At 34.1% G+C, this 19505-nt stretch overlaps 1 protein-coding gene across 2 annotated transcripts in view; it reads left to right on the top strand.

Annotated features, from left to right (window-relative positions):
* The window catches only part of TTC3 (tetratricopeptide repeat domain 3), a 115960-nt gene that overhangs the window by 13464 nt on the left and 82991 nt on the right, over positions 1-19505 (top strand). For both annotated transcript variants that reach the window (XM_063089077.1, XM_063089085.1), the window contains exons 4-10: positions 5380-5530; positions 5999-6086; positions 7104-7157; positions 8133-8253; positions 10000-10085; positions 11168-11262; positions 12431-12493. In XM_063089077.1, coding sequence (XP_062945147.1) covers positions 5380-5530; positions 5999-6086; positions 7104-7157; positions 8133-8253; positions 10000-10085; positions 11168-11262; positions 12431-12493 — 658 coding nt within the window. The remainder of the gene's footprint in view (positions 1-5379; positions 5531-5998; positions 6087-7103; positions 7158-8132; positions 8254-9999; positions 10086-11167; positions 11263-12430; positions 12494-19505) is intronic.

Here is a 19505-nt window from a genome sequence, read left to right on the forward strand (position 1 = left end):
TATGTGATGCTCAAATCAGGATAATTAGTATATTCAGCATTACACAATGTAATCATTTTTTGCGGTCCTTTAGCAATTTTTTTTTCTTGTAAGTTAATTCTTTAAATTTAATCAGTCCTTTATAAAACTTCCCAATTAGTAAAAGTTGGCTTATTCGAAACCTCCCTCCCTCCCCCCTCTCCCCCCTCCCTCCCAACAGTGTCCTTTCTGAATGCTTGTCGAATCAATTTCAAGGAATTTTTGCGGCCCTTTAGCAATTGGTCCTATACCTCACCTTCCCCTCCCCTTTTCACAACTCCGGTAACCTCAGTTCTGTTCTTCTTCTGAAAGTCAACATATCATTGTGATTGTTGTATCTTCTTTCTTTCTTTTTTATTTATTTGGTTTTTTAGCTCCCACTTATGAGTGAGGGCATACAGTATTTCTCTTTCTGTGCCTGGCTTATTTCATTTAATGTAATTTTCTCTAAGTTCATTCATGTTGGTGCAAATGGCAGTATCTCATTCTTTTTTATGGCAGAGTAGTATTCCATTGTGTATATATACCACATTTTCTTTATCCAGTCATTCAAGATGGACATTTACATTGGTTCCAACTCTTGGCTATTGTAATTAGAGCTGTGATAAACATAGGAGTGCAGGTATCCCTTTCACATGGTGATTTCCATTCCTTTGGGTATATACCCAACAGTGGAACTGCTGGATCATATGGCAGTTCTATCTGTAGTTGTTTGAAGAACTGTTTTCCATAATGGCTGCACCAATTTACAGTCCCATCAACAGTGTAGGAGGGTTCATCTTTCTCTGCACCCTTTCTGGCATTTGTTATTCTCTTTTTGATAATAGCCAGTCTAACTGAGGTGAGATGACATCTCAGTGTGGTTTTAATTTGTATTTCCCTGATGCTAAATGATGTTGAGCATTTTTTCATGTGTCTGTTGACCATTTGTGTATCTTCCTTTGAGAAATGCCTATTCAGCGCCTTTGCCCATTTTTTAATCAGGTTATTTGTTTTTTACTGTTAAATTGTTTAAGTTCCTTGTATATTCTGGATATTAATCCTTTGTCAAAAGCATGATTTGTGAATATTTTCTCCCACTCTGTAGGTTGTCTTTTCACTTTGTTAATTGTTTCTTTTGCTGTGCAGAAGCTTTTTAGTTTGATGTAATCCCATGTGTTTATTTGTCCTTTTGTTGCCTGTGCTTTAGGGGTCATATTCATAATGTCTTTGCCTAGTCCTACTTCCTGAAGTGTTTCCCGTATGTTTTCTTTTAGGAGATTTGTAGTTTCTGGTACTATATTTAAGTCTTTAATCCATTTTGAGTTGATTTTGGTTTATGGGGAGAGGTGCAGGTCTAGTTTCATTCTTCTACACATGGATGTCCAGTTTCCCCAGCACCATTTATTGAAGAGGCAGTCTTTTCCCTAATGTATGTTCTTGTTGCCTTTGCTGAAGATCAGTTGGCTATAAGTATGTGGGTTGCTTTCTGGGTTCTCTATTCTTCCATTGGTCTGTGTGTCTCTTTTTATGCCAGTACCATGCTGTTTGGGTTACTATAGCTTTGCAGTATAATTTGAAGTTAGGTAGTGTTATGCTTACAGCTTTATTTATTTATTTATTTATTTTACTCAGGATTGCTTTGGCTATTCAGGGTCTTCTGTTGTTTCATATGATTAGGATTGTTTTTTCTATTTCTGTGAAGAATGTTATTGGTATTTTGGTAGGTATTGTGTTGAATCTGTAGATAGCCGTGGGTACTATGGATGTTTTAATAATGTTAATTCTTCCAATCCAAGAGCATGGAATGTCTTTCCATTTTTTTGTGTGTCCTATTTAATTTCTTTCAGCAGTTATTTGTAATTCTCATGGTAGAGGTCTTTCACCTCCTTGGTTAAATTGATTCCTAGGTATTTTATTTTTTTGGTGACTACTGTAAATGGGCTTGATTTCTTTTTCTGCTAGTTTGTTGTTGGAGTATAAAAATGCTACTGATTTTTGTGTGTTGATTTTGTATCCTACAACTTTACTGAAATCATTTATCAACTCCCGGAGTTTTTTTGTAGTGCTTAGATTTTTCTCTATTTAGGATCATGTCATCTGCAAACAGGGACAGTTTGACTTCATCTTTTCGAATCTGGATGCCTTTATTTCTTTCTGTTGCCTGATTCCTCTGGCTAGTACTTCCAATACTATTTTAAATAGGAGTGGTGAGAGTGGGCATCCTTGTCTTGTTTCCATTCTTAAGGGAAAAACTGAAGGGTTTCCCCATTCAGGATATTGGTAGTGGGTTTGTCATATATGGCTTTTACTGTGTTGAGCTACTTTCCTTCTATATCTGATTTGTTGAGTCTTTATCCTGAAGAGATGTTGAATTTTGTCAAATGCTTTTTCTGTGTCTGTTAAGATAATCATATGGTTTTTGTCCTTGATTTTGTTGATGTGGTCTATCACATTTATTGACTTGAGTATATTGAACCATCCTTGCTTCCTTGGAATGAATTCCACTTGATTGTGGTATATAATTTTTTTGATGTGTGGCTGTATTCTATTTGCTAATATTTTATTGAGGATTTTTGTGTCTGTGTTCATCAAGGATATTGGCCTTTTCTGTTGTTTTTTTGTCTGGTTTTGGTATCCGGGTGATGCTGGCCTCATAGACTGAGTATGGGGAGAATGGCCTCTGTTTCAGTTTTTTGGATAGTTTGAAGCGAATTGGTATTAATTCTTGTTTAAAGTTTGGTAGAATTCAGCATAAAGCCATCTGGTCTTGGGCTTTTCTTTGTTGGGAGACTGCTGATTACAGCTCCAATCTTGTTGCTTGTTATTGGTCTGTTCAGGTTTTTATTTCTTCTTGGTTCAGGGTTGGTAGTATGTATGTGTCTAGAAATGTATCCATTTCCTCCAGGTTTTCACATTTGCTGGTGTGTAGTTGTTTACAATAGTCTCTAATGACTCTTTGTATTCCTGTGCTATTGGTTGTAATGTCTCCTTTTTCATTTCTAATTTTTTTTGTTTTGGTCTTCTGTCTTCTTTTTTTAGTTAGCCTAGCTAATGGTTTGTCTATTTTGTTTATCTTCTTGAAAAAACAACTTTTTTGTTTTTGTTGATCTTTTGTATTTTTTGGGGGGTCTTTATTTCATTTAGTTCTGCTCTGATCTTAATTATTTTTTTTCATCTAATGTTGGGATTGGTTTTTTCTTCTGTTTTTAGTTCTTTGAGGTGTAGCATGAGGTTGTTTATTTGAAGTCTTTCTATTCTTTTGATGTAAGCATTTATTGCAATAAACTTCCCTCTTGTATCCCACAGGTTTTGGTATGGTGTGTCTTTATTTTAATTGGTTTTGAGAAATTTTTTAATTTCCTGTTTAATTTCTTCTTAGACCCATATGTTGTTAAGGAGCATATTGTTTAATTTCCATGTGTTTGTATAGTTTCCAGAGTTTCACTTGTTATTGATTTCTAATTTTAATCTGTTGTGGTCTGAAAAGATACTTGAAATGATTTCAATTTTTAAAAATTTGTTGAGACTTGATTTGTTACCTAATGTGGTGTACATCCTGGAGAATGTTCCATGTGCTGATGAGAAGAATATGTATTCTTTGTTTGTTGGATGGAATGTTCTGTAGATATCTGCCAAGTCCATTTGGTCTAAAGTGTGGTTTAAATCCTGAGTTTTTCTGTCAATTTGTTGCCTAGATAATCTGTCCAATGTTGAGAGACGGGGGGTCAGGTCCCCAATTATTATCATATTTGGGTCTATCTCTTTCCTTAGGTCTAATAGTATTTGCTTTATATATCTGGGTTCTCTGATGTTGGGTGCATATATATTTAGGATTGTTGTGTCTTCTTGCTGGAAAGATCCCTTTATCATTATACAGTGGCCTTTTTTGTCTCTTTTTATGGTTTTTTATTTAAAGTCAGTTTTATCTGATATAAGTATAGCTACTCCTGCTCATTTTTGGTTTCCATTTGTGTGGTGTATCTTTTTGCATCCCTTCATTCTTAGTTTGTGACTGTCTTCACAGGTAAGATGAGTCTCTTGTAGATAGTATATAGTTGGGTTTAGCTTTTTAATCTTATCAGTCAGTCTTTGTCTTTTGAGTGGGAAATTTAATCCATTTATATGTAGGGTTGTTACTGAAAGGTATTGTTTTAGTCCTGGCATTTTACTGATTTTCATTTGGATGTTTTATACATCTTTTGTTGCTTTTCCTTTTATTGTTTGCCTTTGATATTTGTTGGCTTTTGGAGGTGGTAAGATAACCATTTCTTTTTCTATCTTGTTTGCATTTTTGTTCTAGCAGTGGGTTTTGTTCTTTCTTGTGCATTCACTGTAGTGATTATCATTTTTTGGATTCCAGATGCAGGTCTCCCTTGGGGATTTCTTATAGGGCTGGTTGTTTGGTGGTGAACTCCTGTAGCTTTTGTTTTCTGGAAAATACACTATTCCTCCTTCATTTCTGAAAGATAGCCTTGCTGGGTATAGTATTCTTGGGTGGCAGTTTTGTAGTATTTTGAATATATCATCCCATTTTTTTCTGGCCTGTAGAGTTTCTGTTGAGAAGTCTGCTGTTAGTCTGATGGAGACTCCCTTATAAGTGACTTGACACTTTTCTCTTTGCTGTTTTTAGTACTCTCTCTTTGTCTTTTGCCAGTTTGACTGTAATGTGTTTCAGAGAGGATCTTTTTGGATTGAGTCAGTTTGGGGATCTTTGAGCCTCCTGATTCTGAAGGTCTGTGTCTCTCCCTATACCTGGGAAGTTTTCCACTGTTATTTTGTTGAATATATTCTTAGTGCCTTTTCCTTTCTCTTCCCCTTCAGGAACACCCATGATTCTGATGTTTGTGTGCTTAAGGTTGTCTGCTGTCTCTGTTAGATTTTCTTCATTTTTTTAAGCTCTTTTTTCTTTTGTCCATCTGAGTTATTTCAAAGAGATTGTCTTCAAGATCAGAAATTCTTTCTTCTGCTTGCTCTTGCCTGCTGCTTAAGGTCTTGGTTATATTTTTTATTTTGTTGAATGACTCCTTCAGTTCCATTAGTTCTGCTACATTCTTTTTTAAAGTTTAATCTCTTTGTAAATTTCCTCCTTCATATCCTGGATAGTTTTGTTCAGTTCATTGTGTCATTTAATTGCATGTTCTTTATGTTTCTTTAAAAAATGTATTCCTACTATTTTTTTTCACTAGAAACCAAAACTTTAGTTTGTTAAAATAGACTGTAAGCAAATACTTAAATATTCTTAACATCTAACAGGTTAAAATATTTCATCTGTTCGTTTCCTGTCTTTCTATATCCATTTTTATCTTTTCTCTATTAGCAATGTTGATTCATTCCAAAATGAGCTGCAAATTTTAATTTTAAATTTTTTTTTAAATTAAGAATTTGACATCTGTGATATATGGTGTAGTAAACCAATTTCTGTCCTGCAAGATTACTGTGATGCCATTAAAATAAGCATCTTCTGGCCACTTCTGTTTCAACATCAGAACAGTTCTGTAATATCAAGATTGCATCCCTGTGTGGAGGCCATGTAAGTTATTGTGTGTTATTCATTATGTATGAATAGTGATAAGCATGTAGCCCCATACTGAAGAATGCCAAGTACAGTGGAAGCCTTATGTCTCCTTCTGTATACTGTTCAACTTTATTTTTGTTTAATAGGGTGGAAAAAGTAAGTACTTGGGATTTGGATGTGAATGAATACTCGTAACATTATAATGAATTATATTCTGAGTAGTGTTAGATAGTAGACTTGAAGCTGAGTCAAGAAAAATTAATATACTTATTTATAAATATCAGTATTGTAGTACATAAGAGAGAAAAAGATATAGTATTTGTATTTTGTTCATTTAATAAACAGCTTACTTATTGTAACCTAGAGTGAAGAAAAAAAGAACTTAATTTTTTTCAATAGTTTGAGATATATAGTTAAGCAGTAAGTTCAATGAATTTGTATATATGAGAACCCAATATTAAAAAAAACAAATTTGTCTTTAAGCAATTCTCGTGCTTCTGAGATAAGTTTGAAGAAATTACAGTATCTAGAGTTGATGGAAGATATTGTGGATTTGGCAAAGAAAGTTGTGGTAAGTTGTAGAATGTAGGTTTCCACTTCTATTTAAAGAACATAAGTTTTTATATGGTATCAGGCCTATATTACTTATTTATAGCTGTTAACAGGTAATGGTTTTAGTTTTGATTACACTGAGAAGATTCTGCCCTTCATTACTGTGTACTCAGTAGGTGGGAGGTCAGGGAGATGGCTGCTATTGTGGTTCTGACCTGCCACGATGGGGAACCACAACTGCTTCTTGTCAATAAAGGATCAAAATTGGAGTTTGTCATAGATGAAAGTGGGCCTTGCTTCATAGAAACTTTTGTTACAGTATCTGAAAGTGATAGCCTCTATCTTTGTACATGAAAATACCATCAATAAATATTTTGTCTTTGGGGTAAACTTTATCAGGGCAGATTTGAGGAGGTGTCTTTGTACTATGTTAAGGGTTTTTTGTGGTTTTTTTTTGAAAGCTGTTTGATAATTTTTCTTACTTCAGTTGATTATGGGGCCAGTGTTGTTCTTGGTACTATTCTGATTGCAAATTCAAATTTATTTAATTGTTTAAAACACATTCAGAATTTATTTTCTAACTCAAATTCTTTACCTCCTCAATTTTTTTTTTTTTTTTTTTTCCCTGCTGGCTGTTATAGGGATTCAGACCCTTGACTTTGGTGTTATAACACCGTGCTTTAACCAACTGAGCTAACCAGCCAGCCCTCAAAGTCAAATTTAGTGAGGGTATTCTGGTATTTGTTTCCTGCTGATAATCCTTTGCAGTAATATACCAACCAATGTACCTTTATAAAAAAAAAATCTATAAATCTAATTACATTTAATCATTCTATCACTAGAACTCTGTGGAGGACAATTTCTGAATTCTTGTTTTAGGGTCCTTAAGAGGTAAATTGGTCATGTAAGTGCTTGTGGGAAGTGTACTACTATATACATATAGTAGCATTTCTAAAATGTAGGATTTTTTCCCGTTAGAAAATACAAATATAGTTGGCTGAATAAGGAACAAAAAAAAATTTTTTTTTTCTTCCAGAATGATTCATTCCTTATTGGAGGCTTATTGAGAATTGGTTATAAAATAGAAAATGTAAGTGTTAAACATGGGAACCCACCACATCCACTGTGAATAAATAGTAGTCATTTCACTGCTCATTTCCTCATTGAGTCCACATACTCAATGCTTTACATGTTTCTGTGTTTTTCTTAAGCTGTCTCCTCATTTTAGGGGTTTGTGTCAATTTCATTTTTTTACCCATATAATGGAGTGTAATTTTGAGTCTCTTTTACAAGTTGATTCTTTTTTCTCTTTTAGAGTGTTTACCTGGCATATGTTCCCTCAAATGAAATTATTAGGCCTCTGGTATGAATATTTTTTGATACACAATTACTAGGTAATCTCCAGATTCAATGATAAACCAATTTTTCATGTTACTGGTGACATAAACATGTACATGTTCTCCTTTAGCCTGATACCAACATTGATAACTATTTAATTTCTGAAGTTATTTCAGACACTAGAAGTTCAAGTAACATTTTTGTGAGCTCTTGATCCTTCATGAAGATCATTACACTAAGTGCCCATTCACTCAGCCACACCCACCTTTTGTTTATCTCTTTATAAATATGGTTGCTACAGACCATGTAAAATAATGTAGTCCCTTTGGTGAACCTTAATTTATACCTTTAATCTTGGAGTAAGGATGGAAGTCCTAGCTTAAATGAGATCTGAGGACACTTGTCCAACTTGTATTATTGCACTCTTTAGAGCAGCCTCTGGCCAGGTTGTAGACCTCAGCTTCCATGGCTATAAGTATTACAGAAGCACCCTGAGCGCTGAGGGTGTCCTGAGGTCACCTGAAGATGTAACATATGTGAGTCCACGGTATCTGTTAACTTGTATGTCAGAGTCCAGCTATTCTAGGTTGCATGCTGAAGTAATGAAAATGTAGGGTTGTACAAGTTTGTAGTAAGGATCTGAAATACTGTATAAGATCAATTTATAATGTCATATGCAAACTTAGAATTAGTACCCAAATCCCATTCTTTTCTCTTTTTTAAACAGAAAATCTTGGCAATGGAAGAAGCTTTAAATTGGGTAAAATACACAGGCGATGTAACGATTCTACCTAAATTAGGATCAGTTGACAATTGTTGGCCTATGTTAAGTATTTTCTTTACTGAATGTAAGTATAAGTGTTTTATATTGTTACTTGACTCAGTTTGTAAAGGTGTTATTTGGGAAAATGGAATGTATAGCTATGTGATTTGTGATTAATCTTAGGATTTTTAAAAAAATTTTTTCTTTTGTTATATACTCCCAAAATAAGAGAACTTTAACCTTGTAGTTAATTTTATTCTGTATTTCCTGTCATGATTTTTATAACATTATACTTTTTAAAATCCTACCTAACAGATGTCATGTTATTGTATGTAATACTCAAAGAAAGAGACTACAACTGGGACTCATGCATTTTCATTCATAATAGAAAGTAACAGAAGCTAAGATAATGATCTTCATTTTCCTGATGAATCTGCTATTCTTTTTTGTATGAGGAAACTGCCTTACATATTTCTTTTACTTTGCAAAATGTTTAAAGCATTTGAATGTTAGCAGTGTTTTTATAGTATAGTTATAGGAATCTTGAAACAGGAAATGTTTGGCTCTTTAGTAGATAATGACCAATAATTTGTCATCTCCACTGAGAAGAGGGCAGGCTTTTTTACTGTTCACTTAAATACTAGAGAGGAATTAAGCTTAAATGAAGACAAATCTTTCTGATAGGTTTATTAGACACTGGGATTTATTACACTGATAGAGGTTATTCTCTTCATTGTTTTGGAGGCCTTCAATTAGAGGCTAGATTCTGTGGTCGAAATAGAGAAGCAAGATCATATATTGGTCACCCATGTGGGCTCATTTCTGATTCTCTTTATATTCTTTCTTCTTTATAATAACCCTACAAGGTGTCTGTTATTATCTCTATTTTAGAAGTAAGCAGACTAAAACTGCAAATTTAAGTGATATTTCTGTAGTATAGTAAGTAGTAGAACCTAGATTAGAAATCAAGTCTCTGTGTTCTCAAAGCCCAGAGAACATTTTTCCCCTTACAATCTTCTCTGTCCCTTAGTAGATTACTTTATTTGGTGACATTCCCAGATTCTTTCTTGAATTTTAAATTTTAGGTGCTCCTTTCACCTTGGAAATAGATGTGTTTGGCTAGAGACGTAACTATAGTTTTGTTGCAATAATTTTTTTTTTTTAACCAGATTTTAAAAAATCCTTTTTATGTAACAGCTGAAAATGCAGAATAAGGCCTGAGAAACTTTTGACATAAAGTTTGATTGTCTACTGCATTTTAATTAGTTTGTTAAATTTTTATAAGAACAATTTTTGAAATAACTTCTCATTGTAACATTTCATTCATGAGAGTCAAAATATTAACTAGCAACCTTTTAAATTCTTATTTGTTATATTAGATACATTTTAGAAAGTAGTTTTGCAGGTTTTTGTTTTCATACATTTTTATTGAACATTGAGCCTGGTACACCACAGGTGCTTGATAATGTTTGTTGAATGAACTTGAGTAATTATGAGGCCTATTTGGAATATGTTATGCCAGAGCATTTGTAACTACAATTACAACTAATGTAATAAATAAACAAGTGTTTTTTATTTCTAGAAATAAAAACAGATTAGATTCACAGCAAGCTATAAATCTAATGTTTTCTGTAGCATTTTATCAGTTACTTTAAAAAATATATTACTTAATACACCTAACAGATGACAAGAAACATGCAATTTAGAAAGTAAAATAATATAATGAACTTTTTGGACTCATCTGCCTAACGTAAGAATTAGGACATTACCAAACCAATCTTTTTTTTTTTTAACAAATGTTCTCTCTCACTCTCTCCTAAAAAAAATTTAGACAAATATCACATAACTAAAGTTGTTACAGAAAACTGCAATTTGCTTGAAGAATTAAAAACCCCAAATTGTGCGGAGTGTGTAGAGGTGAGGATAAATATTTATTTCTAAATATGTTTTAAGATCTGCACGTTAGAATTTTTAACACTCAGACGAAATTAATAGAATTGCTGTCATACAACATATAACTATTATAAACTTGAAAACCGTGGTTGAAGGAAAATTTTAATCACTTTTGATTTTAATCTTTTTTGAAGAAGAAATAGTATTTTGATCAGAATTTTCTAATTATTTTAAAACAGCTAACTAAAAATTCTAATTTGATTTATTTTTTCAACTAAGGACTTTTAATTAGTTGAGGAAAAATGATTTTCTTTAGTTAACAGCTTTATTGAGTTGTAACACATGGCATACAGTTCACTCATAGAAAATATGATTTTAACTCAATTTTTAAAAAAGAATTTAGGAAAATATTTAATGTTCTATAAAATTCTCTAAAGCCATTGATATGATCCAGTTTATTTTAGTTAATTTGTTTATTGTAAAAAATTTGAATGAAGTGAAAAGTGTCAGTTATATCTGTAGCATCTTTCATATATATTCTTGCTAACCTGTTGCCTTACTTTTTTGCAATTAGTCTTATCAGTATTGCCTATCTGTTATTGACTTATATAGTGTTTAATTAAGCACTAAAGTTTATTGAATAATATTAAGTTTGCTAAACTAAAGTTAAAATTTTTCTTCGCATCTATTTTTAGCCTGTCATACTTTATTCATAAGGCATATTTAAAAGTGGGCCTGCCAAATACGAAGATACTTCGAAAACTTTGTGGAAAAATAGGATGGAAAGATAATATGAATCTTTCTGTGAACTTTTTGAAGTACCAGCATATTGCACAAAAGGGAAAAAATTTTTAGTAATTATTCATAATGGTGTTGTTTACTTTTTAATATTCCTTTAACAAAGTTAGTGTCGAGTCATTAGAGACAGATTTCTTTAAATACATACACCAAAATATCAGGTATTGCGTTCTCGTTTTCTATATAAATAATCCCCTAGGTTATTTCTGGTATCAAAAATAGAAATCTAGATTCCTTTTTCCTGAGTATTAGGTTACTGATTGTCTTTCGAGGTAATTGATGGGTCTTCTTTCACCTTGGTTTCTCAGCAAGGAGAACTAATGAAAATGAAAGGAAATGAAGAATTTTCCAAAGAAAGATTTGATATAGCTATTATCTATTACACCAGAGCCATTGAATATAGGTAAGAGCAAAATAGAACAATGAGATCCTTTTTATGTGGCAGATCAAGTTAGAATGCTAACTTGAGAAATAAAAAGAAATAATCGAAGAACATCTTCCAATTTTCTGTGCAGAATAGATTTTCTCATCTTTAAGCATTAGAAACATTAGAGGTGGCCACAGTATGTGAACCTAACTAATCAAGTAGTATAACTCAAGCAAGTCAGACAAGATTATGAATTTGGTTCTACACTGTTCCATTTTCTTTCAGGCTCTCTAGTACAGTCATATGTTCTGTCTTGTTCTCATTTTGCTGTCAACCAATTTCTTCTAAATTATTAACTGATCAAAAAGGGTCCGTTTTTAATTCTTAAGATGCCACCCATTCAGGGGTTTTTGCTTTCTAAGAGTAAAATTTTAAGGGATAATTGTTGGAATTGTTGAGAGAATGCATGTGTTCTCTCTGCCTTGTCTTCTGTTTGCTCATCTGCCAGATTTTTTGTAGCTTTCCTCCAAGTATGCTTCACACTCTGCTCCTACTCACAGTCTCAGCTGGGCCACCTAATATGGTAGTAGCTTTTGGAGGGTGTTCTGTAGACACTACTCTCCTTCCTACCATGCCTGTCTCCACAGGGAATGAGTGAATCCAGGTAGCATGCCACATCTAGAAGGCTGCTGCTCTATTCTTCTGAGGAAGAGATGGAGGGAAGGGAGAATAAGTTCCAACACATAGTCACATAAAGCTAAAAAGAACAAAATTTGAGGTGAAGCAATTTTAGTTACTGTTGTAATTTTCAGGCTTTCTTTGTCTGAGATCTTTGTCGAGGTGGCATCATCCTGACTTATATAAGTAATACTGTCCTGTACAGTTACAGCATACTTTGTAGTTTGCTTATTTTTTATTATGTCTCATTTGATCCTAACAACAGCCCTATGCGCTAGACAGAGCAAGTGTGATTATCTGCATTTTGAATACAGGAAAGTTTAGGTTGGTTTGAACAAAGTTACTTAGGAAGTGAAGGAACTGGGACTTAGCCAGTTAAGACTCCAAATCCTATATTCTTTCTGCTGTGCCACAGAGATGTAAAGTTTTTAAAATTTTTTTCATGCCTTATGGTTTTCTGCATGATTTTTCTGTATGATTTTGAAATGTAATGTGCTTTACTGACTAATCATTATTTCTTTTGAAGACCTGAAAACCACCTTCTTTATGGTAATCGAGCTCTTTGTTTTCTTCGTACTGGACAATTCAGGTAAGTTGGTTAAAGTACCCAAATCATTAAATTCCTAAGCTAAATACCCATTTTTGGGAAACATCTCTGTTTTGTAGGTATGCAAGAAAATCCTTGACTAACTCTTTGGTAGAAATACTTAAATGGTTAAAAGTCTTTATATATAATAACACTGTAGGCTTTATATATCTAGTAACAACAGTGACAGCAGCAACTATTCTGATTGAGTGCGAACATGCGTTATTTTAAGTGCTTTATATTTTTTATTAATTCTCACAGCATCCTTATTAGGTAGGTAATGTTATTCTCCACATTTTACAGTGGACCAACTCATACCACTAATTAGTAATGATGCCATAATTTGAACACAGATCTTATCTGATGATGTTAAAGTCTGTGTTTATAATACCTATAATATATTGTCTCCGTTTGCTCTATTAACTAATCTGTATTGTCTAACAGAAGCATATTTGGTGTATTTTTTCCTCTGTTTTCTTAATTCAAAAAAAATTAAGTAAATGTTCTTTATACGTGAAAGAAGCAAAGAAATTTAATGATATAACTATGAGTGGAATTATAATTAATTCTTAGTTCCTTATGTTGAATTTGAATTGATCTTTTAATTATTAGTTGAGAAAGATTGGGAAAGACACTGCAGCATGACTTCATTGTTTATCAGTTTTAAAAATTTAGGACAAATTGTCAGCATCAATACCAAGCAGTGTAGACTATTGTATCTAATTTTGTCCTGCCTTAATGTGAAAATGGTTTAGGCTGGATTCAGGAATAGATCCATATAGTAGAAGAAAATTCAAAACCAAACAAACTAGAACACCAAGTTAGAGCCTGGGATCTTCAGAACAAAGCTGTGTAGGTATAAGATCCTGTATAGGTATTAGTTATAATTTATATTTGCGTCTGACCTTCTGTGACCCAAAATGAAAAGGGAAAACTTGATAAGTTACATAATTCTCAATGTCCATAGAGAAATAGGACACTAATTGCTCGGGTGAAACTTTTTGTAGTGTTTAGTTCCAAAAGAAATTTCTTATATGGCTTACAAGTAATACTAGTTGAGTGATAGAGTAAAGAATAATCTCAGCAACATTGTTGATCATAGCAAAAAACTCCCAGAAAGTGCAGTTTTGGGTTTCACATACAAGTTTTTTTTTTATGAAGTTTTCTCACGAAAGCTGAGAATCTGGTATCAGTTGTTTTTCAAGGAAAGCACTCATGTTGGGATGTGGGAAGGCGGGAGTGGGGAAGGTAGTATATTCCGAGTATGTAGCTTTTAAAAATAACATTTATTGTGTTTTTCTTTTATTATAAACAGAACACATTCTCATGGTAGAAAATTTGGAAAATACAAGAGTTTAAAAAGAAGAAAATAAAAATCACCAGTAATCCAACCACCTTGGAGAATACCGCTGTATTAACGTTATGCAGCTTTTAGATGGCTTAAGCCGTGGATAAACCGAGGCTATCTAGACTAGAGGAATGGATGGGCTTGACACAGTCTTCCATCAATACCACTATCCTCAACTGGTTCTGACAAGAAATGAGCTGCAAATGTCTTTAGGTTATTGCCTCTGGCTAGTTCCAGAATTGCAGATATTCTATGCTGTTTGAAAGGTGAATTTGTATGCTTTCAAAATCAGATGAATAGATTGGCAGCTTGGCAAGCCTCTTGTGAAAATTGAGGCACCTATCTGAAACCTTGCCCAGCAAAAGGTCATCCACTCTCCAGCTCTGAGAGCTGAGAGGCAAATAGGGAGTTTCTCTTTTCTTTCATGAGTGTTGAATGCTAGGTACACAAGGAGGATTCTCCTAAAACCCTGCCGCAACAGGAAGTGAATCAAAGTAGAAATATAGAAGCCAGGTAGCTTGGTGAGTTAAAGGCCAAGAGCAGAGTGTAGATCCATCCTGCTACCTCTTTCCTGCCTGTCTAGCTCGTGGTTCAACACTGTCTGTGTTTTCACTATAGGCAGGTCAGCAGCATTGGGGGCTCTTTGTTCCTTATTAGGCAATCATCAATATGTATTGATGCCTATTTAATGTACAAAGCATTATGACACACTGGTTTTGCTGGTGTTTCCTACCTTCTCACACATTGTTTATATGATTTGCTCACTAATGTAGGGATAATGTTTTCAGATCCATAGTATATATAACTCCTGATCAAGTGACTAGATGATGTGATATAAGAAAAGAACATATTGCCAGTCATTCACATCAACCTTTGACACAGGAGGACCCATGTCCTGACGTGGGCTTTTAGCTGAGTTACCAAGGTTGAGATGTTTTGAAGCTCTCACATCAGAGTGATGCTACTAGATCTGCTATGGGAATCTGGGTGAGCAGCTGTGGGGACAGCTAGGGGTAAAGCATCCAACCGCCTCCATTTCGGGCAAGGATGTACTCCTCAGCTGTTACACAAGGCCAGGCTTCCTGTCTGCTGTTGTAAAAGCAAGGATTGAGATGTTTAAGAAGAACAGATTAATACTAGAAAAGACAAAGGAATGAAAGAATTAAAGTTATGAATGTTAAAAACATCTGAAATAATTTAATCCTAAAAGATTAGAAAATATAAATTGAAACATTAAAAGAAACAGATTGAATTAAAAAGCTAACCATGACAAGATTAATGCCTAAAAGGATAAAAATAATAATACTGCATCTTACAACATGGCTGGCACTGTTCTGAGCACTTCATGTGTATTAACTTGTAAAAACCCTCACAACTGTGTGAGGTAGGTGCTGCTGCCTCTTTACAGATGATTGAACTGAGGCAGAGGGAGGCCAAGGAAGGTGTCCAAGGACACTGTGTGTATATGATGGAGCCAGAATTTGAATCCAGGCAGCCTGAATTTAGAGTCTCTATTAATCACTATGGAAAGGTGATAGAATAAAAGGGAAATGTGAAAGTTGGAAGGAAAAAAAAAAGGTTCAAATAGTCAATAAACATTAATGAGGAAATGATTTTCCTTACAGGACATACAAATTAAAAACTACAAGGTGTCTCTTTCATACCCACCAGATTGGCAAAAATTTAAAAACCTTGTAAGGTATTTGAGAGGCTGTGAAACAAAGGAAACTTTCACACTTGGCTGGAGAAAGTGTAAACTGGTACAATCACTTTGGAAAGCAATTTGACAAGGTGAAGATGTTCATACTCTGCAGCCCACTTCTAGGCTCATCCCCTCCAAACTCTCAAATGTGTAGCCAAGAAGATATGTACAAGCCTTCATTATAGTATTGTTTGTAAGAGTAAAATGGAAACAACCTAAATGTCCATCAGTAGGGGAATGGATAAATAAATTGTGGTATATTCATACAATGGAATTCTCTATGGCAGTGAAAATGAATGCAATGTTGGTTAAAAAGCAAGTTGCAAAATGATTTGTACAATATGATGCTATTTATATAATGTTTAAAAACATGCAAAACAATATGCATATTCATATTTAATACAGAATATGTGTTTAAAATGTTTTTTAAATGCACGGGCATGTTAAAAACCAGGGGAGTGGATGTCTGTGGGGAGAGAAGGAGGGAAAAGAGATTGGAGGTGGGAGGGGTGGTACACAGTGGATGTGAACTGTAATAAACTTCTGCAAAAAGACTGAAGTAAATATGCCAAAATGTTAATTTCTTGCAAAGTTGGTATGTAGTTGGTACATCGGTGTTCATTTTGTTAATGCTGTTCTCTGTACTTTTATGTATACTTGAACTATTTGATAAAAAGTAAAACAAGGTGTAAATAAGTGAAAAATGATCTTGAAAGGAGAGAAATATAAATATTTTAAGGCCAGTGACAAAGGGGGGAATCTTGAGGAAAGGTATTTGTGGGGAAAGAAATTCTTCATTCAGAAATGTTCAAGGTGGTGGTGGTGATGATTTTAATGCCAAAATAATTGTACAGTTTGTAATCAGACCACCTTTTGTTGTATATAGATGAGTCCAAGAGCCGATCAAAACTCCTCCAAAGGTCTGCGGATGTTGTACTTGGGAAACATGGGAGATGGGGTTGGAGTGAGGGGAGAGATGGGGGTGGGGGACTACACTGCCTCCTGCCCTCTCAGGCCCACTTTTCTCTCCTTTGATTCCTTCAGACTGAGGAATGTGAGCAGTGTATCCCAAGGCACCTTGGATGAGATGTCCCTTTTATTCTGGTCTTCTAGAAGTGTATATTTCAAGTACAATTTGGTAACTATAGGGCATTTTAGAGTGATAGTTGAAGTAATCAGAAATTTTCAGTTTAGAAGAGAATTAGAAAAAGGAACAACAGCTTGTGCAATGTATGAGTATATGATTAGGCTTTACCCACTTACCGTTTAATTCATTCTTGTAAGACTCGTGGAAAATTCAGATTCCTTCGTGGGATATGATGAACTGTAAGTGGAAATTTAACTGGAAAAAGGGAAAGCTTATTTTTGAATATTTAAAAATTTATTTAGGAAAATCATTGAATTTTAAAACTTGGTGTAACTTGTCCTTTTGGTATTTATTTATCCCTCATGTGATATTCCCTTCCGTCAGGTCCCAGCTTAGTAGGAAACAGATAGACTTTAAATGACTCCTCTGTTTGTTTTTGTTTTTTTGTTTTTCTGAATTTCTCTGAGACCAGAGGTTGGTTTAAAGCAACTCAGCTGTGTTTCTGTGAGAATTTCAAAAACCCTTTGTGTGTTTGTATGTGTGTGGAGTTTTAGTGTGAATGTGTTGGTTTGATGAATTATTCTTTACCCTGCCCTCTTAGTTGTTTGTTCTCTTTATTTTTACTTAGAAGCCACTGAATTTGCTTTTCAAGAAAACAATTTTTTTCAGTCTTTTTGGGGCGCACCCCCTTTTTAAAAGAGTAACAAAGGGACATGATAAAATATTGAGTAGAAGAGGATCTACTGAAAACTCTTGCCTAGCTCACATCCATTCTCTAATCCCTTTCTTCAGATCCTTGTGTGTTTCCATAATATTTTATGCCTATATAAGCATTTATTATGTGGAGCTAAATAAAATTGCCATTTTAATAAGTCAGAATATAGGCATTTTCATTTGGTTCAATGTAATAAATGTCTTTTTAAAAAAAAAAAAACATGGGTAGGAACATACTACACACACTGTGTGCTTCTTGCTTTTTTTATATTTAAATCTTGGACCTTGTTGTGTACCATTATATATATTCATGGCCACATAGTATTTTACTGAGTGGATTATTCATGTAGTACATTAGTTTAGATTAATATATGGTTTCTATATATACCTAGTTTGTATTAGTATATAGATTATTTTATTTGTAATTATTATTATGGATTTATTTATTTTATTAGTATATAATTTCCAGTTTTAAGTAATCATATACATTTCTGTAATGATTATCCTTTTACTTACATTCTACACTCAGGTGCAGGTATATCTGTAGGATAAATCCCTCATAAATTTCTTTTACTCAGAAAAAAAAAATTTTCTTTTACTCAGTTGGATGAAAGAAAATATATTTTCATTCTAGACACTAACTTTTGATTAAAAATGTATATGTTTATTTAGCTGATGGTTATTAGTCACTGTGTATTTGACAGTGACTGGCCATTGCACCTGAATTCTGCTTTTGTTGCTTAGTTATAAGATATAGAAACTTGGGGAGTGTTGTTTCCCTGTAGATCTTGTCAGACCCTGAAATTAATCATTTAGAATAGGGGAAAAAAGCAATAACCCTTTTATGACTTCAAAAGCTCTTACACATGTTGTGGTTTAATGGAGTCAATAAATAATATCTCCTTCCCCTTCCAAGTCCAGAATCAGTTAAGAGATGGATATAGAAGATGGGAAAATGGTGATCAACTATCTACTTCATTACTGATAGTTTTTGAAGAACGGGGCCTTAAGTCTGATAACTAAGTGGCTCGTTACTAATTCACCTGCAGTTATAGAACTGGGAAACAGGGGTCCTGTGAACTTTAAGCCTGGAAGAAGAGGGAATCTGGTGTTCCATTGATGTCTAAGATCCCGAAGAGTGGAAAAAAGAAAAGGCTATGCCACATATGATTAGTGTCCTTCCCCCACCATTAAACTTGTTATTCATCCTCTGGGGCAAAGTTAGTGAGGGGAGGGGAAAGGAGGGAGTTCAAGAATAATTAATTAGTCTAGCAAATCCATATGGAAACTGGAGGTGGGGAGAATAAGTGTTCTTTCCTAACATCAGGTTTATGGCAAAGTGTTGCATACTGTATATGAGGTAAGAGGTGGGGTAGGAACCTGGAGAAATAAAAACACTTTCCCATGTAACAGTAATAAGTTGGAGCACCTGTGCTAGAACTCTGTATTTCTTACCCTCTGTTCAGTACTCTCACTGTGTCACATAGTTTTTAAGAGTAAGTACTGTTTGCATCTCGAGTCTTTTCCTGTTTTCATAGATCTGTTGTTTAGGATTTTGCTGCTGCCAAAAGTGAGACCCACTTACCACAGGATTTAGACCCTAGTCTGCAGTGGTTGGGATGAACAATACCACTATGCAATTTACTGTGTCCACTTGGCTTTTTATGAAAGTGCTACCGTAGGATGTAGTGAATGCTAGCAGATGTGAAAATGTGCTAGTATTAATATAGAATATTCATATATTAATAAGCATGATATTTATAATATATGCTCTTTATTATAATCGTAACACATTAATACTATTACAGTGTTATATGTTATAATAAATAACATTTAGCATTGATTCAACAAATATTATTGGGATTCTACTTATGAACGATGTCAGAAATTAGCAAAAACATAGTCCCTATGTTCTAGACAGTGGGCCAGCAGTGTCACTAGTTCCATAATGTGACACCATCCTTCCCACCACAGGCTGGGTGTGCCAGATGGCCTGAATACACAGGAGAGGGAGAGGTGGTCAGGGGCTAGATGAAGGCCCCATAGGCTGCATTGAGGCTGTTGGCCTTTAAGAACAGTGAGAAGATAGTAAAGGATTTTGAACTGAGGGGAGATAGCATGATTAGGTCTTCAAGAAGATCACTCTGGTTTCAGTGAGAATGGA

The sequence above is a fragment of the Cynocephalus volans genome, chromosome 1 (genome assembly GCF_027409185.1).
Source record: "Cynocephalus volans isolate mCynVol1 chromosome 1, mCynVol1.pri, whole genome shotgun sequence".
In the NCBI taxonomy this organism is placed as follows: Eukaryota; Metazoa; Chordata; class Mammalia; order Dermoptera; family Cynocephalidae; genus Cynocephalus; species Cynocephalus volans.